At 38.6% G+C, this 26997-nt stretch overlaps 1 protein-coding gene across 3 annotated transcripts in view; it reads left to right on the forward strand.

The window, feature by feature from the left end:
* The first annotated feature begins 6330 nt into the window (after nucleotides 1–6330).
* The window catches only part of CHCHD3 (coiled-coil-helix-coiled-coil-helix domain containing 3), a 341349-nt gene continuing 320682 nt past the window's right edge, over nucleotides 6331–26997 (forward strand). For all 3 annotated transcript variants that reach the window (XM_043968935.1, XM_043968936.1, XM_043968937.1), the window contains exons 1-2: nucleotides 6331–6602; nucleotides 19241–19328. In XM_043968935.1, coding sequence (XP_043824870.1) covers nucleotides 6522–6602; nucleotides 19241–19328 — 169 coding nt within the window. In that variant the 5' untranslated portion in view covers nucleotides 6331–6521. The remainder of the gene's footprint in view (nucleotides 6603–19240; nucleotides 19329–26997) is intronic.

A 26997-nucleotide genomic window follows, 5' to 3' on the forward strand; every position in this document is an offset into this window, starting at 1 on the left:
TTTTATGTGGGATAATTTACCCCATTCAATATCCTTCCTCCTTCTTCTTCTATACAACCTATGGTTGATGGAACTCTGTTGGTTGTTTGTGAATACTGCTTCCTTTGCTTAATGTCTAACAACTATCTCTTTATGACTACAGGATTTTGTCAGGAATTTAAATCATGTTTGTTGTCTTGTACAGACTTTATTATCTTCTCTATTATAAAAATTGGGTAATAGTTGCCCTTCTCCAACCTTTTCTATAGCTCTTCTATTCTTGAGTACTTTTCATAGTTCATTAATAGGGGCTCACCAATCATGGTTGCCAGTTCTGTCAATATCCTCCATGGTGGTTCATATAGGACTCATGACTTGAACTCCTCAAGAGCATCTACATTCTTACTGTCTTTCTACTTATCTTGGTTATCAGTTCTCCATTAGCCAATTTTCTTTTATCCCTTTCAATTCAAGAAAACATTCTCCTGGACAGAGAAACAGAAGCAAAAAAAAAAAAACCCCAACAAAACAAAACAACCACAAAAAACCAAAAACAAAACCTGAAAAGCTCTGCAAAGCTTTCTGTCAACTGTTATTGCCATTCTTTCTACTCTGTGCAGTGATCCTATCCCTGTCTTGATCCACTCCCCCACTTTCCCCCATATAGTCCCCCACCCCAAATCCTTTTCATTGTTCATAACTTTCATTGTCAGGTTCATCTCATTCCTAGCTTTAGCATTCCTAACAATTTTATTACAGGGTCATGCCATGCTTTTCTATTTGTCCTTCACTACCTGTCCTTGCTTTCATCTTCTGCATGTCTTTTTTTTTTTTTTTTTGGTGAGGGCAATGAGAGTTAAGTGGCTTGCCTAGGGTCACATAATTAGTAAGTGTCAAGTGGCTGATGTCGGATTTGGACTCAGGACCTCCTGAATCCAGGGCCCGTGCTTTATCCACTGCACCACCTAGATGCCCCTGCATGTCTTTTAAAAATCTAAGATGGTTCATGAGTTCTTTGTGTACCCACATTGATCTTTTTTTTTGACAACTTTCCCTTTTCATCCTCATCAGTATTGTTTCTCTTTATTCTTTCAGAATGTCATTTTTGAGAGCTTCCCATCCATCCTGGAAGTGTGAAAGTACATGGCATGTTGGAAGCACAGAGAATAGCCTAATTTGTCTAAAATGTGGAGTTTGTGGAAGGGAATGATATCAGACAAGAAAAGAAAGGTTGAGGGCTGTCAGCTTGTGGATGATCTCAGACGTCACGCTAATGAAATTCAATAAATTTGATATATGGTTGAAGGACCTGCACTAAAAGGCATCAGAACTGAGATCAATGAAATTATCAATCTTAATTCCAGAAGAATGATGATCAAACATACCTCTCTTTTGTAATGTGGCAGTAGATTATGGTGCAGAAAGTTGACAGATATTTGCCGACATATTTCTGGGTTTTGCCTAATTTTAATCATTTATTATTAGGGATAGTTTAGGGGGAGGTGGTTGGACAGTACTAAAAAAATAGCATCAGAAAAACTTGAAAAATAAAAAAAAGTTTAGCTGGGTCTGGAAAAATGTGATTGTATACAGTGAACTCTCCAGTTCAAAGATACTGATATTTTGATAGAATTGTGATTTTGTCAGTGTGGACACTCTTTTTTTTTAACCAATGAAATTTACAGTAGTGTTTACAGTAACAACAGAGAGCAGGATGGAGTGGGATGGGTATGATATTGACACAATAATCCAGAGTACCAGGTAGGAGGCTGGCAGCATGGCATAATGCTAGACTGGGGATCAGAAAGACTTGGGTTGAAATCCCACTTCTAATACTTATTAGATGTGGGTTTGTATTGGAGAAGTCATTTATCCTCTCTGAACCTCTGGCAACTCTCTAAGACCTATTTACTACTTGGTAAATAATCAGTCATCATCACCACCACCAACAACAGTAAGTATTTAAATAGCACTAATTATATGCCAAGCAGTGTACTAAGTGCTTTACAATGCTCTCATTTGATCCTCCCAACAACTCTGGGAGGTCGGTGTTATTATCATCCCCATTTTACAGTTGGGGAAACTGAGGCAAAAAGAGGTTAAGTAGGGGAAGGTAGGTGGCATAGTGGATAAAGCACCAACCCTGGATTCAGGAGGACCTGAGTTCAAATCCGGACTCAGAGACTTGACACTTACCAGCTGTGTGATCCTGGGCAAGTCACTTAACTCTCATTGCCCCGACCAAAAAAAAAAAAGAGGTTAAGTGACTTGCCCAGGGTTACACAGTAACCTTAGTAAGTGTCTGAGGTCACATTTGAAATTGTCTTCCTGACTCCTCAGTGCACTTTCTACTGAATCACCTAGCTAGATCCTAGAGATTAGGCTGCCCCTATCCACTGGTTATTCTCTATTCTCTGGCTGACAAAATTCTCAGTTTCCTTTTCTCTTATTTCCTATGATTTAGAGTCAGCATCTGCTGAGGCAAAACTCCTTCCTCCTCCATCCTTTCTTTTCATGTACTCTCATCCATTTCCCCCTTAATCCTACCCCTCCACAGTCCACATCCTCTTCTACCCTTTTGTTCCATTACAAACTCTAGAATCCTGGCTCTGTTCATAGATCACATTCATTTGGATCAAAGATCTAAAGCTAGAAGAGACCCTACAAATTATCGATTCCAAACTCCTCACTTCACAGATGAGAAAACTAAGACCCAGGGAAGTTGTGAGTGGCTCAAGGTCACAGTAGGTACCAAGATGGGATCTATCATTAGATTCTTTTTTTTTTTTTTAAAGTGAAGCAATAGGGTTAAGTGAGTTGCCTAAGGTCACACAGCTAGTAAGTGTTAAGTGTCTGAGGCCGGATTTGAACTCAGGTCCTCCTGACTCTAGGGCCGGTGCTCTATCCACTGTGCCACCTAGCTGCCCCTATCATTAGATTCTGTGACTTCAGCTTCAGTGTTCTTTTCATGGTACCACATTGTTATTAACAAATTCCCTTCATTCTAGATCTCTTCACCTTCTTTCTAACCACTGGTCTTCCAGTTACTTAGTCTCCTAAATTCTCCTCTTTTTCATTTTCATTCCACTGCATTCATATAAATGGATAGTCATGCTTCTGATCTGATGGTCATCCATGACCATTCCACCTCTATGATCCCAAACTCTGAAATACCTTTCTCTAACCCTAATTTCTTTTCCTTCAATTTCTCCCTAGGCCTTATTCATAAAACTATTCTTTGTTTTCTTCATTCCCTCTAGTCTCACTATTCCTGCCTATTTTCCTAGTCTGTTATTCCTACTCAGTCTCACTTCTCCATCTTCAGTCTAGACCAAAGCTTTTTAAACTGTAGATTTATTTGTCTATTCATTTATTCAATTATTCATTCATTTCTTCATTTACTTATTTATTTAGTTATTTTTATTCATTCATTCATTCACTCACTTATTTATTTATTTATTATTTATCTATCTATTCATTCATCTATCTATCTATCTATCTATCTATCTATCTATCTATCTATCTATCTATCTATCTATCTATCTATCTATCTTTGTGGGGCAATGAGGGTTAAGTGACTTGCCCAGGGTCACACAGCTAGAAAGTATCAGGTGTTTGAGGCCGGATTTGAACTCAGGTCCTCCTGAATCCAGGGCTGGTACTTTATCTACCGTACCACCTAGCTGCCCCCTAAATCGTAGGTTTAACTGAATTTAGGGGTTGTGAAAAATTTGGCAGTAAATGTTTGATTTGTATACCTATTTTATATGCCTATATGCTCAGGGTCATGTAAAAATTTCTTGGGAGAAAAGGGGTTATGTGTGGAAAAAGTTCAAGAAGCCCTGGTCTAGACCCCATAGTTGACTATTTTAGCCATGTACTATTGGTTACCCTTGAATTCCTTACCTTCTTGTCATGAGTTATGCCTTGCAAAACCTCAACTCTGGGTCACTCCCACCATCTAGCTTCTCTTTTACTCATGTGCTGCTCTATGTTCCTGTAAAAACATGTACAACCGGGGACAGTGAGGTAGCACAGCGGATAAAGCACCGGCCCTGGATTCAGGAGGACCTGAGTTCAAATCTGGACTCAGACACTTGACACTTATTAGCTGTGTGACCCTGGGCAAGTCACGTAACCCTCATTGCCCCTCCCCCCAAAAGTAAAAAAAAGCAAGTACAACCAATGCTGATGGGGTTCCCTACAAATGTATGTTAAGTAATCTCAACTGTGCCATTACTGCTGCCTGGCAATCCTTTTACTCTTTTGTGATTGATTCCTGATCACTTTCTCTACACTGGCTGTTCCACACAGCCTCCTTCCCCTTCAAAACTCCTATACTTCCTCATCTCCTTCTTAGCAGATTTCACTTCCTATTTTACTGGAAAAAAATATGAGGCCATCATTTAAGGACTCACTCTTCCTCTGTACTCCTACCATAGTGGTGAGCACATAGAGGGGCTAATAAATACTTGCTGACTGATTGATTCATCACTCACCATTCTCTTTCCTATGGTCTGGTCTCTGATAAAGAACTTAAATCCATGGAAATGAGATCACCAAGTGAAGCAGTATAGGGGGAGAAGAGGACCCAGGAAACAACCCTGTGGGACACCTACAGTGAGAGGTTGTGATGTGGTTAAGGATCCAGCAAAAAAGACTGAGAATACAGTATGTAGGAAGAGAACCACGAGAGAATAGTATCCCTAAAATCTAGAGGGAAGGGAATCTTCAATGACTCCTTATTCTCTCTAAGTTAAAATACTAAATCATCAGCCTAACATTTACAGTTTTATACAATCTGGTTCCTCTCTACCTTTCTAGTGATTTCATACATATTTCCTCTTTTTGTACCGTCTATATCCATCAAGCTGACTGGCTGTTTCCTATAGAAGACATCACACTTCTCATCTGCTCTGCCTTTAAACAGGTAGTTTTCTATGTCTGGAAAGCTCTACTTCTTCATGTCTGCCTTTTAGAATTCCTAACTTTTATAACAAAGGCCAGCTCAGCTGTCCATTCTTACAAGAAGCCTTTCCTGATATTCATAGTTGTTAGTGCTGTTTCCATCTTGACGTCACTTTGTATAATTTTATGCATACTTTGTAGAGCTGTTGTATCTCTCACAACAGAATGTAAGCTATTTGAGAGCTGGTACTGTTTTTTTTTTCCTCTTCTTATCTCTACTGCCTAGAACAAACAGGGCCTTGCCTACAATTGAACAAAACTCCCCACTTGTTAATGCCCTACTACACCACCCAGTAACAATTAGTTTGCATATTTTGTATTAACTTACCTCTCTACATAGTGTATTTTCAACACAATGTAAATGTCTTGAAAGCTTGTAGGGCCTAAACCCGTTTTCTTCTCCCTTTTGACCCCTCCAGATTCTACCACAGTGACTAGAACATAGTAGTTGCTTAACCTCTGCCCGAGTTTTCTCGACTGTAAAATTGGGATAATAATAACATTTCCCTCATAGGACTATTGTGAGAATCAATGAGATGATATTTGTAAAAGTGTTTTTAGCAGTGTTTGGCACAAAGTAGGCAGCACACAAATGCTTATTCCATTCCTTTCTTTGGTTAGAAAGATACCCCGGGCTGAAATCATATGGGCTTTCATGAATCTGTTTTTTACCGACTGTTCAAAAAGGGGGATGAATCGTCATCATTATTAATAGGGGCTTAAGCATGCTTCTTGAAGGAATGAATGAATTGAATGAATGAAAAGTACCGAGAGGAGTAGACTCGCGGTAAATAAGGGCAAAAGCGCAGCTTGGTGGCACCGTGGATAGAGGGGCAGGGTTAAGGTTAGGAAGATCCGTTCAAATCTGGCCTTAGACACTTACTAGCTGGGCAAGTCACTTAACCCTGTTTGCCTCAGTTTCCTCATCTGTAAAACGAGCCGGAGAAGGAACCAACCACTCTCCAGTATCTTTGCGAAGAAAACCGCAATTGGAGTCACGACGAGTCAGATATTACTGAAATACTGAACAACAACAAAAAAATAAAAGCAAAATAAGTGTGGTTATTTCGTCTGCAGGTCTTTAAGGATGAAGCGCCTCTCTTGCAAGTGTTCGTTAACTACTGGCTCTTTAAGACTACAAATCCCAGAATTCCGTGTCCCACCTGGTTCTTCTCAGGTTTAAGTCTAAAGAGGTCCGAATAGCAACCACTCCTCCCAGACTACAAATCCCATCATACCGACGGGTTCCGGAAACTTTTCATCTCTGACGAGGCGCCATAGCATCCGGGTCCTTGGCCAATTACCGGGGCCCCTATGAGGACTTGAGGCGGGCCTTTGGCCACGCGGACCAATAGGGTATCTTTTTGCTACTGAGCATGACCGGAAGGACCCGGAGGGGAGAACCGGCGCTGTCTCCTTGCCGCTGTCCCTGGGGTGGCCCGTGTCTCACCCGCGGGGAAAGAACAAGGGCAAGGGGCACCGGGCGGGCTCTCCTCCCAGCGGTGTAGGTGCGTGCGTACCGGACGGAGATCGGGGCCGCTCCGCTGGTGCACGGCAGTAGTGCGAGAAGAGCCATGGGAGGGACGTCCAGCACCCGACGGGTCACCTTCGAGGCGGACGAGAACGAGAACATCACTGTGGTGAAGGGCATCCGGGTGAGTAAGGGGGCGGCGGTGTTGGGCGTCTGGGCCAGAGTCTCTGGTCCGACCTCCAAGCCCACTCCCCATAAGCGTGGCCGAGGATTCCTGGGTGGGGGGTGGGGAGTTAAAGAATTTGATCTGGACGGAGTTTAGACCTCAATTAAGCCCGCTTAACAGATGAGGAAACTGAGGTTCAGAGACTGGCATTGACTTGTCCGAACCCTTCCTACCTTTCGCTTTGTAACTGCCACTAACTTCTCTTGGTCCTGCTTGAATGACCAGAGCTCTCTGGACCCTCCCTGGGAGGCAGCGTGTCCTGGAACCTTGACTTTGCCAGCCTGGGTCTCTGCGCTTGGGGTGGCTCCCGGCTTCCCGCCCTGCCCGAATTTCTCTAGGTCACCAGAGCCTTGGGCACCACGTGCCTCCCTTTTCTGCGGTGCTTTGGCCGTGTATGTTTGCGGGGTGGAGGGTTCTGTTTTTTTCCTACCCCCTTTATAGAAGACCTTGTGGTCAAAGAACTTTGGAGTTGAAAAGGACCCCAGAGATCACATCCTGCTAATCCAACTCCCCTATTTTACTTACTTTTACTTTACTTTCACTTTATTTTCTCCCTTATTTAGAGGAGGAAACAGCTTCAAATTTAGTTGTGACTTGTCCAAGTTCATAGGTGGCAGATCTGGATCAGAACGGAGGCCTTCTGATTCCTATTCCAGTGCTATTTCTAACCTGACACCAACGAGTTCAACCTCTTTTCCCCTAACTTTTTTTTAAAGTACTCTAAAGAAACCCAGGTAGTTGGTAGATAGTGAACAAGTATCTGTTAGTGAAGTGTAAGATTGAATCTAATCAATGTGAATATATGTCTTGAACGATTTCAGGAATATAATTGAAATCACACTTCTTGCCTTCTCAATGGGAGGTGAAGGGGAAGAAGGGAAAAAATTTAGAACTCAAAACTTTTTTAAAAAAGAATTTTAAAATTAAACAAATAATACAAGATTTAATCAGCTTAGGATAAATGTTAGAGTGGGACTTGTATTATTCTTGCCTGAAGGTAGTAAACAGGGTTGGTATACCAGCCCCTTAGGGTTGACACATTGCCCACCAAATCTGGAATTTGAATATCTCTGTTTTCAGAAGTAGGATGGCTAAAACTAATAAATGAAATTATGTTTAAAGAATATTAGAATAATAAATACACACATAAACACCCTCCTATTTATTCTACTGCAGCAGAACTAGCCAGATTTAATAAAGTATTACCTTTCAGTAATTATTACCTAAAAATAAGTTACATGTGTAGTTTGATAATTATAAGCTTTATGCTTTGAGTGTATTGCCATACTAAGTGAATCTGAATCAAGGAATCATAGAGAATCATGAGGATGGGACCTCAGCAGACACAGCCGAAATTATCGCACTATAACGTTTGACATACTTCGGAAGATCTCCAAAGAGGAGAACCCTGTCACGTTTCTAGGGAGGTCATTCCTCTTTTGGATGTTCTAGGAATGTCCAGTTAGGAAGTGTTTATAGTTATTAAGCCTAAATTTCCTTTGCACATTCCACCTATTGCTTCTCATTTGGCCCTCCAGGGTCAAATGGAACATATTTAAATTTCTCCTTCACGTGGCAGCCCTTTAAATACTTGAAGACATTGATTGCATTTCCCTTGAATCTTCTCTAGGCTAAACAAGCCCTTCACTTAATCCTTATATGCCAAGGACTCAAGGCTCTTCACTATCTTGGTTGCCCTCCCCTGGACCCTACAGTTTATCCATATCCTTCTTTCTTAAATTGGTGCTTGGAAACTGAATACAGTACTCCAGATGATGTCTGATGAGTGCAGAATATAGTGAAACTATCACCTCCCTATACCTTGAAGTTAGGTCCTTAATGCATCCCAGGATCCCGTTAGCTTTTTTAGTTGACTCATCAGTGCTGACTCTTACTGAGCTTGCAGTCCACTGAGGCCTCCAGATTATCTTTATCTATTTATTTTTTGCAGGGTGATGAGGCTTAAGTGACTCCCCCAGGGTCACACAGCTAGTAAGTGTCAAGTGGCTGAGGTCAGATTTGAACTCAGACCCTCCTGAATCCAGGGCTTTATTCACTTTGCCACCTTAGCTCCCCCCTCTTCCCTCCTATTACTGATGGCTCTTCATGCCTGTTGAACTCAACTTTTTATCTAGTTTCTTTTTCATGATATCAATGATAATATCAAGCTTTGTATTACAGTTTGAGGTTGACTATTTTGAATTATTGTGTTTTGGTCTCTTGGCATCTATTCATTCAGTAAATATTTATTAATCATGTATTATGTATAAAAGCACTGTGCTCCACTGTCTGGGATACAAAGATGAGTTAGATACAATTGCTGCTTTCAAAGATTTTACAGTCTATTTAGTATACTATAAAGAAGGTATGCTATACAAACATAGTTTGTTTTGTGTTGTAGGTAAGTGAATATGAGGCATAGAAATTAAGTTCTGTGGAAGATCTAAGCAGGGAGAAATAAATGACTTCTGGATTTGGGGGTAGGGATCAGGGAGCTTGAGGCATAGGCGGGATTTCAATAGGTTGATATGGAGCTTCAGGGAGGGAGTAGGGAGATTACATTTGTGGGGACCAATTTTTAGTTGGGGAGTGGCTAGCTAAGCGGCTCACCGCAATATTGGGGAAAGGAAGGAGACCGGCAGCCTCCCTCAAAACAGAACAAGATTTATTTTAACAAGAACGAACTTAAAAAAAAAAACAAAACACAAACAAGATCAGTAGGATCAAGGGAAAGGAAATAAAATGGGGAAAGGGAAATTATAATACCTGAAAAAATACCACCGCCCAGGAATCAGCTGAAAATATGCAGCAGAACGCCTGTCTCAGCTTCCACCTAGAATGCCCAGTTCTCCTCCCGCAAACCTAGAAACACCCCACACAGCCCCAGCCAATGGGATGGCCACTCTGACAGTCACATGACTGCCCTCACTAGGCTTCCAATCATAATTTTGCCAGGCCCATGTAGGCGTTGGCGAGTGGTGATGACGTGAGGTGCCAGGGCCCGGGCAATGGCTACAACCAGTGGGTGGAGCACCTTGCGGTTTGCGGGGCTCCAGGCCAGTGTGCCGAGGCATAAAAACCCCAAATAACAATTAATTCTTTACACATCGTAGATGTAGATACAGGTTGGACTGAACAAATGTATGGAGGTGGGAATTGCCCCAGATTTATTCAGGGAAAAGTGTAAAAGGTTTGAATTGTTTCATATCCAGTCACAGGTGGTTGCTTATGCGTTTTATTTCATTCTTTTTCTGACAAGGGAGAACTGTTGGAATTTGGAGGGCATACTGGGGGGGAAAAACTGTAGCATTCAAAAAAGGGCATCAATTAAATTTTACTCCCTTTCCCCTCAAAAAGAAAAGAAATGTAGAGGTAGGAGAAGCTTGTGAAGGCTATTCAGATTAGAAGTAAGAAGTCTGAGCTTTTAAAAGTAGGCAGTGAGGAGCTATTAAAAGGTTAATAGGGGAAAGATGGGCTGCTCAGAGCTGAGCATCAAAATGATTTAGTTGATGACAGGCGTGTAGGAGAGCTCAGAGGAGGGAAAAGCTGGAATGGAAGGAATTAGGTAAGGCTATTGGAACAACCCTAGTAAAAAACACTAAGCTCGAACTAGGACAGTAGCAGTGGCAATAGAAAGGAGTAGAAGCATTTGAGAGGTATTTTATTTTATTTTATTTTATTTTTTGTGGGGCAATTGGGGTTAAGTGACTTGCCCAGGGTCGCACAGCTAGTAAGTGTTAAGTGTCTGAGGCCGGATTTGAACTCAGGTACTCCTGAATCCAGGGCCAGTGCTCTATCCACTGCGCCATCTAGCTGCCCCCTTGAGAGGTATTTTAGAAGTAGAACCGAGAGTACTGAACAAATGACATGGGGTTTAAAGAAGAGGGGGGGGGAATCAAAGATGATTCTTAGGTTCCAACCCGAATGACTAGGAGCATCATTGACAGAATTAGGAAAGTTATGAGGAGGGAAATGGAGGGAGAAAAGTGATTATTTTGATTTCGAACATGTAGGGCTTGAGGAGTCGGTGGGATATCCAGACATGTTTGGCACACCTTGAAGATCGGGGGAAAGGTCATTTGGAAGTCATTTACATAGAAATCAAAGAATCTTAGGTTGATAAGTAGAAGGGATAGATGTCATTTAGATCAGGGCTTCTTAAACTTTTTTCCACTTGCCACCCCTTTTCACCTGAGAAATTTGTATGTGACCCCGGGTATACAGGTATATAAAATATGTATACAAATCAAACATTTGCTGCCAGATTGTTCGTGCCCCCTACGTTTATCCCATATTGGGTTGTGACGACCCACAGTTGAAGAAGCTTTGATCTAGATTATTGCTCTCATTTTGAACATGAGGAAGCTGAGGGCAAAAGGGGACGGAAGGAAACAAACTTTAAGTGCTTATGATGTGCCATGCATTATGCTGAGAACATTACAAATACTGTCTAATTTGATCCTTACTACAACTCTCAGAGGTAGGTGATATTGTCCCCCTTTTACAGTTAAAGAAACTGAGGCAGACAAAGTTTAAGTGACTTGCTCAGGATTACAGAGGTAATAAATCAGAGTTGGGATTTAAACCAAGGTCCTTTGGATTCAGAGCCAGTGTGCTTTTCACTGTACTTTAGGTAATAGTTGAAGTTGTAGGAGTGAAATAAGATTGTCAAAGGAAATTGTATACATAGAGAAGAAGAGGATCAAGAACAGGACATACAGTGATGAATGTTGTCAGAGAAAGAAGAGCCTACATCAGGGTTTTTTTGTTTGTTTTGTTTTGTTTCTCCTTTTTGGACTGTTAGTATAGGAGTCTTTTTTTTTAAACTTTTGAATTCCAAATTCTATCCTTCCCTTTCTCCCTAACCCATTCCCTGAGATGGTAAGCAATCTGATATAGGTTATACTTGTACAATCATGTAAAACATTTCCATATTAGTAATTTTGTGAAGGGAAGCTTGAATAAAACAAAGAAAGTGAAAAATAGTATATTTCCATCTGTATTCAGACTCCATCAGTTCTTTCTCTGGAGGCAGATAGCATTTTGCATCATGAGTCCTTTGGAATTGTCTTACATCATTGTATTGCTAAGAATACCTAAGTCACTCATGTTGATCATCATACTATATTGCTGTTACAGTGTACAATGTTCTCTTGGTTCTGTTCACTTCACTATACATCAGTTCATGTAAGTCTTTCCAGGTTTTTCTGGACTCATCCTGCTTATCATTTCTTATAGCACAGTAATATTTCATTACATTCATAGAGCAATTTGTTCAGCCATTCCCCAGTTGATGGGTGTGCTTTCAGTTTCCAATTCTTTGCCACCACAAGAAGAGCAGCTATAAATATTTTTGTACATGTGGGTCCTTTCCCCTTTTTTATGCTCTCTTCGAGATACAGACAGACTTAGTAGTATTGCTGGGTCAAAGGGTATACAGTTTTATAGCCCTTTGGGCATAGTTCCAAATTGCTCTCTAGTGTGGTTGGATGAGTTCATAGCTCCACCAGTGGTCAATGAGTGTCCCAGTTTTTCCCAAATCCCCTCCAACATTTATCTTTTTCCTTTTCTGTCATATTAGCTAATCTTAGATCAGGGGTTCTTAACCTGGTATTTGTGAACTTGCTTTAAAAGCCAGTTTGGTGTAATCAGTTTCTGTTATATAGTCCTGTGTTTTTTAATTTATGCATTTAAAAATATTGTTTTGAGAAGGATTCTATAGGCTTTACCAGACTGCCAAAGAGCTCCTTAAAATAAAAAAGTTTAAGACTCCCTGGTCCAAATAATACCTGATGTGTAGCCATTTACAGTTTTCAGGTGCTTCACACACATTCTCATTTGATCAGCACAACCACCCTATTGTAGTTGAGGAAACTACAGCTTAGGTGGCATGGTGGGTTTAAGACTGGGCTTGGAATCAGAAAGACCTGGGTTTAAATCCAAGCATGCTATTTTTCTTTCTTTCATTTTTTTCTTTTATTCAAGTTTTCTTGTACAAAATGACAAATATGGTAATGTTTTACATAATTGCACATGTATAACCCATATCTGATTACTTACCAGCTCAGGGAAGGTAGAGGGAGGGAGGGAATTAGGGATAAAAGCTGGAACTAAAAACTTTAAACAAAAATATTTATTATTTAAAAAAAAAAAGGAATGCAAGTTCCTTGAGGGTAGTGATTGTCTTGGCACATATTAAATTCTTAGTAAAGACTTGTCGATTGAATTGCCGAACTGGCAATGTTTGGTCTGGAAAGTACTCACAGAAGACATTTGAAGGGCTTCGACCTGGAAGGATTAGACTTGATTCTGTTGGCCCCAGAAGGGAGCACACAGAGGCAAAATCAGGCTAGATAGATGAAAGGCACATCTTTGTAACAGCTGTCCAGAAGTGGAAGGGGCTGCCTCTGAAAAGACCAGTTTTTAGTATTGGTTGGGCTAGATTGTTGCTGAGGGCTCTTCTGTGAGGTCATAAGATCAGATATTCATTTTACAGTTGAAGAAACTAGGGCCCAGAGAAATTAAGTGATTTGCTCTGAGGCACAGCTAGTAACCATCTGAAGTGGGATTTGAGTCAGCTCTGCTGACTTTAAGACCACTACACCATTTGAGTGACTTTTTAAAAATTTTTGAATAGAAATTTATTTTCCAAAATGTGTAAAAACAAATTTTAACATTATTTTTTTTAAACTTTGTATTCCAACTTCTCTTCCTCCCTCCATTCCCACCCCCCACCCACAAGAACTCAAGCAATTCAAAATAAGTTATACATGAGTATATGGAAAAATTCCCATATTAGCTAGTTGTGAGAGAAAACAGTCAAAAAAGCCCAAAACTTCAGATTAAGGAATTGCCAAAGAGGAAAAGGAAAAAAAAATTAAAAGAAATGTGTTTCCATCTGTTTTCAGATACTATCAGTTCTTTCTCTGCAGATGGGTTGCAATCTTCATAAGTCCTTCAGGGTTATATTGGATCATTGCCTGCTGAAAATAACCATATGCTTTCCAGCAGATCATCCCCCACTACTGCTGACATTTTGTATACAGTACTTTCACTCTGCTTCAGTTCATGTAGGTCTTTCCAGGTTCTTCTGCTAGTATCCTGTTTGTCATAATCTGTATATAGTACCTTAAGCTTGACAGAATTTTCTCCATAATAGCCCAGTAAAGTAGGTGCTACCATATGTTTGAGTGACTTTTGAGAGGACTAGAGGCACAAGTCAGATTGCAAAGGGTTGTGAAGTAGAAGCATCAGATATAGACAATTTAAAAATTTTCATTTTTAAGGATTTTTTTTTCACATATTGCCTTAATTAAAAAAAAAAAATAAATCCCTCCCCACTCTACTGAGTGAGCTGTCTGTTGTAGCAAAGAATCAAAATGAAAGAGGAAAAAAAATTAGTTCAGCAGAAGTAGCCAACTTTCACCTAAGGTTGGGGAGGAGAGGTGATGTGAGAATGGGATGTCATAGAGGGTTATAGGAAGAATTTTTTTTCTTTTTTTAGGATTGGGGAAACCTGAGAATGTTTGGAGGAGGAAGAGGATGGAGAGAGGGAGGAGGGGAGAGGAAGGGTAGGGGAAGGAAGATTGTAAATGCATGAGAAATGAAGTGATTATGGGAATAAAGGTCCTGGAGAGGAGACAGGATTAAAGAAGCACATTGTGCCTTATAGAAAACTAGGTATACCTCTTCCTCTGTGACTCAAGTGAAGGAGGAGAGACTGATGATACTGAGAAGTGTAAAGAGTTGGATGGAGGGAAGTTGAGGGAAGCCCCCTTTGGATGACATCAGCTTTTACAGTGAAGTCTTCACAGCATAGATGGAAAGAGGTTGTCACTTAATCTGAGGCATATAGAGAGTACGTTTCAGTGTCATATCAGATTTCTAGCTTTTCTTGGTTACAGCATAATGCCTATATGGTCAGAAAATTGGCCCAGTTCTGGTCAGTCATCTGACAGGAGGTAGGGTATATATTCATGGTTTATTCAACTCTTCATTGATACTAGAAAATAGATTGGAAGTTGATGTTGTAGTGAATGAGTTAGTGGTATCACTAACATTGCATTTTGGTACAGTTGGAACCACAAGGCTTTCAGCTCTTCTTGTAGGAATTTTTTAACCATAGAATTTGTTCTAAAATTTTTTCTTGCTAAGAACCTTTTGACATTTCACAATTTTAGGAATTATTTCCATTTTCACTTTTTTTTTCTCCTTTCCAGGGTCTTGCATTTTCCTTTTACTCTTAGTGTTTGGGAAGGGGTGGGAAAGCAATAAGAATTCTTTAAGCATCAACTCTGGCCTAGGCACTATGCCAACTGCTTACCAAATATTTCATTTGAACCTTGTGAGATGGGTGCTGTTTTCCCATTTTACAGTTGAGGAAACTGAGTCATACAGAGATTAAGTTTGCCTAGGATCACACAGTTGGTAATTGTCTGCGGCCATACCTAGGTCTTCCTGACTGCAGACCCAGTGTTCTATCCACTGTCATCTAGTTGCCTAGCATTTACTAGTCTTCCTTCTCAAAATGTACTCCAGTCTTCTCATTCATCACCTTTTTTCTATCCTGTTTCCAGGTTCTAACTTGGGGAATCACTCCATGAAAATGGTACCTTAAAGGGTACCTATTAGGCACCCATTTATGTGTGATATTTTAGGATGGATTTCTTTCAGCATAAGATGAACTTCTGGTGACAAAACTGTCAAAGCAGATCCAGGGAAGTACTCACATTAGATTTGCTTAATAGGATTTTTGTGAACACCTGCTGTGCATGTATGGGTAGTTAGCCCACAAAAGAGTCTTTCACAGATTTATCTCAAACATCAAAGCCATATGAGGGAATTTGTCAAAAGCGAGTGTCAAATTCAATAAGTATGGTTTCAAAGTAATACTTTTCATGCTTTCTAAGCATCACCTCATCTCCTCAACTGGGCTTCAAGAGTTGCAAGCCAAATTAATAGGCACCAGTTATGAGACACATAATAAATGCTTTGTGAGGTACCAGCAATGGGAATCTGCATCCCTTCTGGTTCTGCCCATAGTGGGCAGAAATGGTGATGTTGGATGTTTCTGGAGGTGTCTGGAGGAGAGTTCATTTTATGGACAGATGGTCAGAGAGTATGTTGGAGGGTATTCATTGAGTAAATGAAAACTGAAAAGTATGCTATGGGAATAGTACTCTTCTTTTTTATTTTTTTCAAAATAGTACTCTTTCTTAATAGAGAATGGAGATTTAACAAAACAAAAAATTGGAAAAGACCGTTGTCTATATAATCTATCGATCAACAAAAGATCGTTTTAAGGAGCCATGGAAAATGGGAAGGATAAATCTAAAGTCACTTATTGCATTTTCTTGTAATTGACTGGTGTGATACATCCCCTCTTTCTCTCATATTTTCCTTTCCATTAAAAGAATGGGTAGCATTGTTATTATTATAAAAGTTAAATGGCTTTTATTTTGTTGAAATTAGTTACAATATAATAATCCATATTTAAATTTTTTTTTTCGTGGGGCAGTGGGGGTTAAGTGACTTTTCCAGGGTCACACAACTAGTAAGTGTAAAGTGTCTGATGCCAGATTTGAACTCAGGTCCTCCTGAATCCATGGCTGGTGCTTTATCCACTGTACCACCTAGCTGCTCAAGTATTTAGCAAGAATTCCTAGTGAGGGGACTAGAATCCAGTGGATCTTGATTAGAATTTATCAGTGGACCTCTGGCTGAACTGATAGCTGTCAGTTGTTTTTCATAGAAGAGGGTAACAAGTTGGCAGCTATGTCCCCTTCTACATAAACACTCTGGTGATCTCCAGGCTTCGAAGCTATGACAGGTGTCCTCTCCTCACAAGACATGCATGGTAACTCTCTGTCTTTTTTAAACTTATTTGATCTTTATATTTTAAAAAACATTTTTATTTTAAGTTTTGTATCTTAAATTCTATTCCTTCCCTACCCCCTCCCTGAGGTGGTAAGCAATCAGATATAGTTTATACATGTGCAGTTATATAACACATTTCCATATTAGTCCTTTTGTATTAAAAAACTCGAATAAAAGATAAAAAATGAAAGTGGAAAAACAGCATACTTCAATCTATATTCAGTCAATATTACTTCTTTCTCTTGAGGTAGATAGTATACTTCATCATTAGTGCTTTAGGATTGTCTTAGATCATTGTATTGCTGAGAATAGTTAAATCATTCACAGTTCTTCCTTGAATAGTATAGTTCACTTCACTGTGCATCAGTTCATATAAGTCTTTCCAGGCCTTTCTGAAATCATCCTGCTTGTCATTTCTTATAGCACTATTATGCTATAAGAAATTTCATCACCATCATATACCACAGCTTGTCTAGCCATTCCCCAACTGATGGGCATCTCTTTGGTTTCCACTTCTTTGCTACCACAAATAGCCCTTTGGGTGTAGTTCCAAATTATTCTGCAGAATAATTGGACCAGTTCACAACTTCACCATCAGTGCATCAGTGTCCTTATTATTCCACATCCCTCTAGCATTTGTCATTTTCTTTTTCTGTCATGTAAGTCTATCTGATAGGTCTTAAGTGGTAATTTAGAGTTGTTTTAATTTGTATATCTTTAATCAGTAGTGATTTAGAGCATTTTTATATGACTATAAATTGGTTTCTTCTGAAAACTGCCTCTTCATATTCTTTGACCATTTATCAATTGGAGAATGGATTGTATTTTTATAAATTTGACTTAGTTTTCTATATGTTTGAAATGAGGCCTTTATTAGAGAAACTTACTATAACCCCCCCCCCCCCCCCCCCCCGTTCCTGTTTTCCTTTTAATTTTAGCTGCATTAATTTTGTTTGCGTAAACCCTTTTTAATTTCATGTAATCAAAATTATCTATTTTACTTTCTGGAGGATCCACTCTTCTTAGAAAGGAGAGATTGGTATAGGAGACTGGCAGCTCTCATTAGGTACTATATCTTTCTTTGCAGATGGTATGACTGACTTAGCAAATTCTAGAGAATCACCAAAAATTTAATTTATACATGCCTCATTAAAGTATCAGGCTGTGAAAATGAATCAATAAAATGATTAGAATTTCTCTATATTACTTAATAAAGTTAGGAGGCAAAAGTTAAGGAAGAGCTAGAAAGATAAATTTCAGACAACAAGATCTATAAAATACTTAACATAAAGGCACACACTGGGCAAATGAAGGCTTAAATGACTAAAGTGATACTAGCATTCATGTCTGAGCTGTATAAATATAATAAAAATAAGTGATGTTTCCCAATTTATCTTATAGGTCTAGTACTATACCAATCAGATAATCAAAGGATACTTTATATAATTAGAAAAAAAAACAACAAAATTCTCTTGGAGAAAATGAATACCAAGGTTAAAAATATTAGGGGATATAGAAAAGAAGTAGGAATCAGGAATGCTTAGTGCTCCTATTAGAACTCAAACTATATTTTAAAGCAGAATTATCAAAACTAGCTGGTACTAGATAAAAATAGAAAAGTTGATTAGTGGAATTGGACAAGACCTAGAAACAAATGCATGCAATTGTTTAATGCATATCAAATTCAGGGGCATAAATTGCTAGGGCAAGAACTCTTTATTCTATGAGAACTACTAGGAAAACTAGAAAGCTGGCAAAAGAGAGGTTTAGATCATTAGTTTACAACATATAATACATTAAATTTCTGGTGTTGATTTTCCATGTTATTATACTTTATAATACAAAGATGCTTTGTGTGGATGTGAGGAAATCTTAGAACATGCTATATTCAGGGAAATAATTTTCTGTGGGCAAATTATTATTTTTTATATCATAAAAGTATTTTATTTTCCAGTTACATGTAAAATTAGTTTTCAACATTTGTTTTCGTAAGAGTTTTAGTTCCAAATTTTTCTCCCTCTCTTCTCTCCCCAAGACAGAAAGCAATCTGATATAGGTTACATATGTACAGTCACATTAAACATATTTCTGCATCAGTCATGCTGTGAAAGAAGAATCAGAACAAAAGGGAAAACCCTCAAAAAAAAAAAAGAGTAGAAACAGTATGGTTCAATCTGCTTTCAGACTCCATAGATCTTTATTCTGGATGTGGAGAACATTTTCCATCATGAGTCCTTTGTAGTTATCTTGGATCATTGTATTGCTGTTGTTGTTGTTTGTTTGTTTGGTTTTTTTTGGGGGGGGGGGTGAGGCAATTGGGGTTAAGTGACTTGCCCAGGGTCACACAGCTAGTAAGTGTCTGAGGCCGGATTTGAACTCAGGTACTCCTGAATCCAGGACCGGTGCTTATCCATTGCGCCATCTAGCTGCCGGGATCATTGTATTGCTGAGAAGAGTTAAGTCTATCACAATTGATCACCGCACAATGTTTCTGTTACTGTGTACAATGTTTTCCTGGTTCTGCTCACTTCACTCAGCAGCAGTCCACTTAAGTCTTTCCAGGTATTTCTGAAAGCATCCTGCTCATCATCAATCTGAATTTCTATAGACCAGTTGTTATGCACAAAAATATGTGTGTGTGTATCTCTATGACTTGGATTTTTTCTGTCATTTGTATTTCATACTCTTTTCTAACGGATTTTATTGGATTTTTTTTTCAGCTTTCAGAAAATGTTATTGGGCGAATGAAGGAATCTTCTCCATCTGGTTCAAAATCTCCAAGTACCTCTCGTGGTTATGGTTCTAAAGGTATTTCCAAACTTGAACTTTTGGGAATTGTTAACAGAAAAATCATAAGTGAGGAGATGAGATGTGGTTATATGAAGAGTCCATTTGAAAAAGGAGATCCCTTACTGTTTTGGATATCTTTCTCCATCACCTAGTGATACGTACATACAAATCATTTAATAAAATATCTAAATTGAACTGAATTACATGTGCTTTTGCCCTTTGACCAACCTTGGGGATTTTAGATTTTCCCTGAAACCAGCAGCGAGATTTACCTTGAAATTTCTTATATTTTGGATGGATTTTCTTTCACCTCTTTTCCTTGCATCTGAAGTCTTGATTTCTAATCTATTTTTTGTGCCCTTTCTATGACTTTGTAACCTTCTTTGCTTTTTTGTCCTTCTGTTAAGTGGAGACAACTCAGTGTTTTTATCTACCTCGCAATTATATTATAAGGATTTAGAGGTTAATATTTACTATAAATGTTGAAGTTGAAAAGTATCACAAAAATATTTATCTTCTATTATTTAAACTATTGAAGTACTATATAAAATGGAAATTTGCTTTTTGAATTTAAAAATTGGAATTGTTTACTTCTATGTTTTACAAAATTTAGAATTATTATTTATCAGCAGAAGAGTAAGTTTTCCCTAGTATGCTTTGGATCACTCATGGGAATGTGTGGTTAACTTCAGTTTGTATATACTTCCCAACCACTCTTTTTATCTAGTAGCTCCAATTAGTTCTCTCTTCATTTTACTGGAACTAAGAGACAGAAAACAGGGCATTCTTTCCCATCTATTTCCTGTTTTTTTCTGATGTACACACTGATATTGCTAGAGAAGTACAGAATTTGGGTGATCAACATTAAAGAGATGTTACTGTAATGACTGAGGAAAAAATAGCAGCACAATGTTATTGTGCTTCTTCCTTGTCTGAAGGCCTGATGGTGACAATTGTAGATATTGGTTAAGTCTTTTTGTGCCACTGAGGATCAGAGAGGTTTCTGACCTCTGGAGCAGAAGTAGAGAAATAAAAGCCAGAACAACACTGCATGTAGTAGGGGATTTACCACCATTTTACCCTATTAGTATAAGTTGAATTTCATTACAACTAATTCTGGAGGAATTGATTAAAGATTAAATTTCATCTTGAAAAATTTTTATTTTTGTAGCAACTTGGTTATACAGAGCCTGGAAATTTTCCACTACCTACTGTGTTAGGAAGATTTTGTGACTGAGTCATAGAGAAAGTACACAGTGTTGAAGGTGGTGATTTTCTGAAGTTTATGCTAGAGATCAGTCAGAATTGTGTCTTAGCATTATGCCTGGTCAGCTCAGAAACAACTCTCATTCTGTAAATGGCTTGCTTTCTTATTTACCTGCTTTCCTAATAATTCTTCTTGTCTGATCCTTATGTAAGGGAGACAAATTGATCCATTTATGTGAGTTTTTCAGATTGTGCTTTGTGAAAATGCATGGATAGATAGTGGCTATGGGCAGCTAGGTGGCTCAGTGAATAGAGTTCTGGGGCTAGAGTCAGGAAGACTCATCTTCCTGAGCTCAAATCTGGCCTCAGACACTTATTAGCTGTGTAACCCTGGGAAAGTCACTTAACCCTGTTTGCCTCAGTTGGGTTGAAGAAGGAAATGGCAAACCACTCCAGTATCTTTGCCAAGAAAACCCCTGATGGGGTCATGAAGTGTCAAACATGACTGAACAACAACAAAAGGTAGTGTCTGTAGTTCTAGATTTCAAGTTTAACCTGAAGAACTTTTTTTATTATAGTCTGCACATAACCAGGTGTGTAAAGGTAGGTAAAACCTGACACAGAGGTTGGCAAGAGTCTATGGGACATTTGGTAAGGACTGACATTAGAATTCTCCCTGGACTTGCTACCAACTCCCAAAAAATGAAAACCAGAAACTTATCTGAATTCCTTGAGAGACATAGTGTTGTAATGCATGGCAATGTAATGGTGGAGTTATGAACTAAGCCAACCATTCTGGAGATCAGTTTGGAACTATGCTCAAAGGGCTATAAAACTGTGTATTATACCCTTTGACTTAGCAGTACCACTACTAGATCTGTATCCCAAAGAGATCATAAAAAAGGGAAAAGGACCCACATGTACAAAAATATTTATAGCAACTCTTTTTTTGGTGTAAATAATTAGAAATTGAGGGGATATCCATAAACTGGGGAATGGCTGAACAAGTTGTGGTATATGATTGTAATGCTATAAGAAATGATGAGCAGGTAGATTTCAGGAAAACCTGGAAGGATGTACATGAATTGATGCTGAGTGAAGTGAGCAGAACCAGGAGAACATTGTACACAGTAATAGCAACATTGTGAGATGATCAACTGTGATAGCCTTAGCTCTTCTAAGCAATACAGTGATCCAGGACAATTCCAAAAGAAAATGATATTCACATCCAAAGAAAGATCTATGGAGTCAGAATGCAGATTGAGGCATACTATTTTACTTTTTTTCTTTCTCGTGGTTTTTCCCTTTTCTGATTTTTTTTTCACAACATGGCTAATGTGGAAATATGTTTAATATGATTGTACTATATAACCTATATCAAATTGCTTGCTGTCTTGAAGGGGAGGGGGGAGGGAAGGGAGAGGGAGAAAAATTTGGAACTGATAATCTTACCAAAATGAATGTTGAAAACTATCTTTACATGTAATTGGGAAAAAGTAAAATACTATTAAATGGGGAAAAAAAGAGACATTGTGTTGGTCCATTGTGATGCCAGTGTGATCATGTTGACAGTGGTGATACGTTGACATTTTGGTATTGGTATGTACTAATTCACCAAGCTTCTTCTGCCTGACATTTCCAACTAACCCTTAGGTGTAGAATTTCAGAGTAGCCCTGGTATGCCATTCTTTGAGATGCCTGCTTGCCTTCTTATTAATTGTGTGATGTTGGCCAGGCTACTTAATTTCTCTCAATTTTACTTTTCCTCATCTGTAAAATGGAATAATAATGCTTTAAACACTTAGCTAAAAGGCTTTTGTAAACTTTAGGGTAACTATATAAATGTCAATTGTTATTAGTGTAGAGTTCCGACATATGCATCAGAATTTTTAGACCAAATTAACAGATAGTCACATGTGCCAAAGGTGGCTCATGAAATTAATTTTAGTGACAAGGCAGCTGGTATTGTAGCAAAAATAAATGAGGACAAACCTACCTTTCACCCTTCTACTGACTAATTCTTCTTACTCTAAGATCCTTAGTCACTTGCATGATTTAGGAACCCAGGATTCAGAGAAGCAGTTCTTCTCAATGTACTTTAGATGGTTCACATTACCTTTCTAATGAGTTTGACTTGGCCACCGAAGGCAAAGCAAGTTTTCTTAGTGTTTGGCTAGTGTCACCTTGCCTTTCCCTGCTTGGGAGGGAGTTAAAAAAAAAAAAAAGACTTAGTGTTTTCATTTGGAGAGGCTGTTGACTATTTCTTTTGATTGACTTAGGATTGAAAAATTAAAACTAGATACTGACTAGATAGAATTTACATAGAATTTTTTCCCTTAGACTTTAAAAAATGTACACCAGAGCTGAAATATTGACTTCAGTGAGATATTGAACGATGGGTTTGTTCAAGCCTTGGCTTTAGTCATAAAAGTTCTAACTTAGGTAGTATTGTAGGTGGAAATGGGAATGTTTTTATGGCTAGGATTTTGATCAGCCTTTACCATTTTTCTCAAAGTCAAACAAATAATAAATACATTGGATAAGAGTTGAATTTTTAGAATTAATTTATTTTTCTCCTGGCATACTTTTTCATAGACTCTTGCCCTGTGGTCTGGGGCCACTTTGCATGATTGAACTGTAAGGATAATGCTTTTGAGAATTGAGAGCCTTAGGCCCTTTCTACATGTGAACTAAATATGTCTATAGTAAATTATTTTTTGAGAATAGAATTTATGTTGTAGGAGAGGGTAAATTTCCCCTGAAACTATTTTTTGCTAAACTTTTAACCAGACCAGTGGCTCGTTGCAATAAGTACTTTGCATGTTAAGTTGTTTTTAGCAAAATAATGTATTCTGAGATACCCAAAGCAGACTGTGATGCCGCTTTAATAAATGAATATACTCTGAAGAATTTCTGTGTCCTCGCTCTTTCCTTTTTTTTTTTACACTACACTAGTTTTTACTTTTACCCCATGCTGTTGCCATCTTAGTTTTTTGTTTAGACTGACATAAAAGATAACTTTTTACAGGAATATTTGCCTACTTTTTAATAACATCTTTTGTCTGTGATTTTTAACATCCATGTTGGAATATTGACTTTCTTCTTCCTTCATTGATCTCTTTTCTCTTTTGGAACATCTGGTGAATTCAAATATTCCATATTTGACTCTGCTTTTTGCTAAGGAAATTGAACCCCAAAATCAATATGAAGAAGTAAGTGTAGGATCAGGCAAAGAGATAGGTAGGAGGTATTTGTTGATTTTCTAAGCCTCTGAGAACCAGGGGAAAATGATGAATTTGGGAAAAGACAAATGAATTCGCTTTAATTATTATCCCCACTGTAAGTTTCTCTTTAAATTTCTTGTCATTGGGAAAAATAGGAACAATTTATGTTAACTATATTACAGAGATCACTAAGTATTTGGCAGGCTTAAAATCTGCAAAAAGCCAGTTTGTATAGGAATTCACATAGCCCCAACAAAACAGCATTAATTTAGGTAAACAAATTCATGTATACTTTTCTAGGTTATTTTCTTCAGGGAACTGATCCTCTTGGTCTACCCTTTCTAGACTGGTTTAGCCATAGCCCTACATGAAGACTGAACAGTAAACAAACCAGTTATTTTTACCCATTTTGTAAGATGTGAAAATAGTTACCAAGGTAAAAAGAAGTAGCATGGTGTAGGTGTCCTGGACCTAAGACCAAAAATTCCTGGATTTAAACTATATGATACACAATGGCTTCTTGATCCTAGGGAAGTGGATAGAGTGCTGGACTTGGAGTCAGGAAGACCTTATTTCAAATCCAGCCTCAGAAACTAGCTGGGTGACCTTGGGCAAGTCATTTAACTCTGCCTCATTTTACTCATCTGTAAAATGAGCTGGAGAAGGAAATAGGAAACCACTCCAGTATCTCTTCTAAGAAAACCCCCCAAAAGGGTCACAAAAAGCCTCACTGGAATGAAATGACTAAACCACCACAACAAAGTCCTTTAACTTTGCTGTGTTCTAGGCAACTCTTTAAGGTTGTAAATTGCAGAAAAATTGCCTATTTAATTGGCAGGATTTTCCTATACTTATTAAGTCACAGGTCCAGTCCCTGTTGCTCTACAAAGTCATATTTTTTATGATATCTGAGATCTTTAGGTATACATGTGAAATCTTATTGGTTAATTAGTTGAGTATATGATGGCCATTTTCTCCTGACTGCCCTAAATTAAGGGATACATACTATTGAATGGAAGGCACTGAATGGAATTTTCAAAGGTCATGTTGAATGAGAGAATTGAATTTGGTAGAGTGTTGGACAGGGACTTTGGGTAATCTAGACTTGAATATTGCCTCAAAACTGAACATTTGGGTGCCCATGGGCAAGTAACTGAACTTCTTCCAGCCTCAGGTTCTTCATCTATAAAAGAGTGATAAAAATAACACTTAAGCTCTGTGTTTTAGTGAAGATGACATGAGATAATGTGAATAAGGTACTTTGAAAGTCTTAAAGCTTTATATAAAGGGGAGCTCTTTTTATTCTTAGCAGTAATAGTTGCCCAAGTCTGTCAGCAGATATTGAGTAACTGCTGGCTACAGTGGAAGGGGCTTTAAGGGATACTTATCAAAAAATAGAATTTTGGGGGCAGCTAGGTGGTGCAGTGGATAAAGCACTGGTTCTGGATTCAGGAGGACCTGAGTTAAAATCCAGCCTCAGACACTTGACACTTAGTAGCTGTGTGACCTTGGGCAAGTCACTTAAACCTCATTGCTCTGCCTAAAAAAAAAAACAAACCAAAAAAGGAGGAGGTGGCAGAATTTTTGCCTCAAGGAATTTACATTCTATTTTAGAAAGATAAGAATTTTACCATGAGAGATGCCACATGGCCTACGGCAGTGAATTAAGGTCTTATTTATTAAGTGATGCAATTAGTAACTAACTTAAGAGTTGAAAGAAAAGGATGTATTTTGGAATCATCTGGGAGACTTTGATAAAGTTCCTTGATTTGATTTAGATAGACTGGAGGCTAGGAAGGAGGAAATTGTCTTGAAGTACATTTTATTTTATTTTATTTTTTTAAAGCCAGGCAATGAGGGTTAAGTGACTTGCCCAGGGTCACACAGCTAGTAAGTGTTAAGTGTCTGAGGCCGTATTTGAACTCAGGTCCTCCTGACTCCAGGGCCGCTTTATCCACTGCCTCCTAGCTGCCTCTTTGAAGTACATTTTAACTTTCACCTATCTCCTCATTGTGGAAGACTGTGCTTATATGTTTTTTCCTTTTTTCCTGTCCTTTCCCATCCATCTTCATATGCAACAATAAATATACATTTCTGACAATGGGAGATCAGTCAGGCTGGAATGAAGTTTCTCCTTTGATCAAGCTCAAGTTTACCTAGTTCTGATTAGTGGTCCAGATTAGAACAAATCTATCCCGTTTCATTTGATAACCTTAAAAATTCTTCAAGACAGTTATATTCTCTCCTTCCTTCCAACTCCTGATATTTTTTTTCAGGCTGAGTAACCCCAGTTCTTTCAACCAGACCTCATGACATGATTGTGAGGTCTTTTAACATTCAGAAGGATAACTTGGATTCTCTTCAGCCTATCAATGACCTGCTTAAAATATAGTGCCTAGAACTGAACACAACACTCCAGAAGAGGTCACATAGCAAGACTATCATGTTTTCATTGCTGAATGCTGTACCTCTTGTAATGAAGCCTATGTTTATTCAATTAAGATTTTTTTGGCTGCCCTATCATACTACTGACTCATTGTGCTTGCTGTCTAGTCATGCTTCCCTCATCTTTGACGAAGCACATTGAGTCTTTGATCCCCGTTGTAAGTGTGGTCTCTGTTTAAAGCTCTATTTTGAGGCAATGGGAGATGATAGAGACATTGCATTCTGAAGTATCAGATATGATTGTTATCTGCTACTACTAAAAAATCTTGGATTTTCCATAACTCCCTTTAGCTTTTTAGGCAGAAGACACAATTCTTGGTTTTTTTGGCGGGGCAGTAAGAGTTAAGTGACTTGCCCAGAGTCACACAGCTAATACGTATCAAGCATCTGAGGCTGGATTTGAACTCCGGTCCTCCTGAATCCAAGGCCAGTGTTTTATACACTGCGCCACTTAGCTGCCCCAAAAGACAGTTCTTAACCTGTTTAGAGCCCTTTTCTTTTTCTTTTCTTTTTTTAATGGGCCATTGGGGTTAAGTGACTTGCCCAGGGTCACACAGCTAGTAAGTGTCAAGTGTCTGAGGTCGGATTTGAACTCAGGAACTCCTGAATCCAGGGCTGGTGCTTTATCCACTGCGCCACCTAGCCGCCCCTAGAGCCCTTTTGCATCATACCTATGTTTCTTGTCTTATTTCATATTATTTCCTTTCTTTCTCTTTCAGTAAAATTATCCCAATATCTATTCCCTTTACATCATTCCATCTCCCACTACCCTGCCTTACTCTCAAGCAGTGCCCCATGTTTAAGTTTCTTCA

Source organism: Dromiciops gliroides, chromosome 5 (assembly GCF_019393635.1).
Source record: "Dromiciops gliroides isolate mDroGli1 chromosome 5, mDroGli1.pri, whole genome shotgun sequence".
NCBI classification, from domain to species: domain Eukaryota; kingdom Metazoa; phylum Chordata; class Mammalia; order Microbiotheria; family Microbiotheriidae; genus Dromiciops; species Dromiciops gliroides.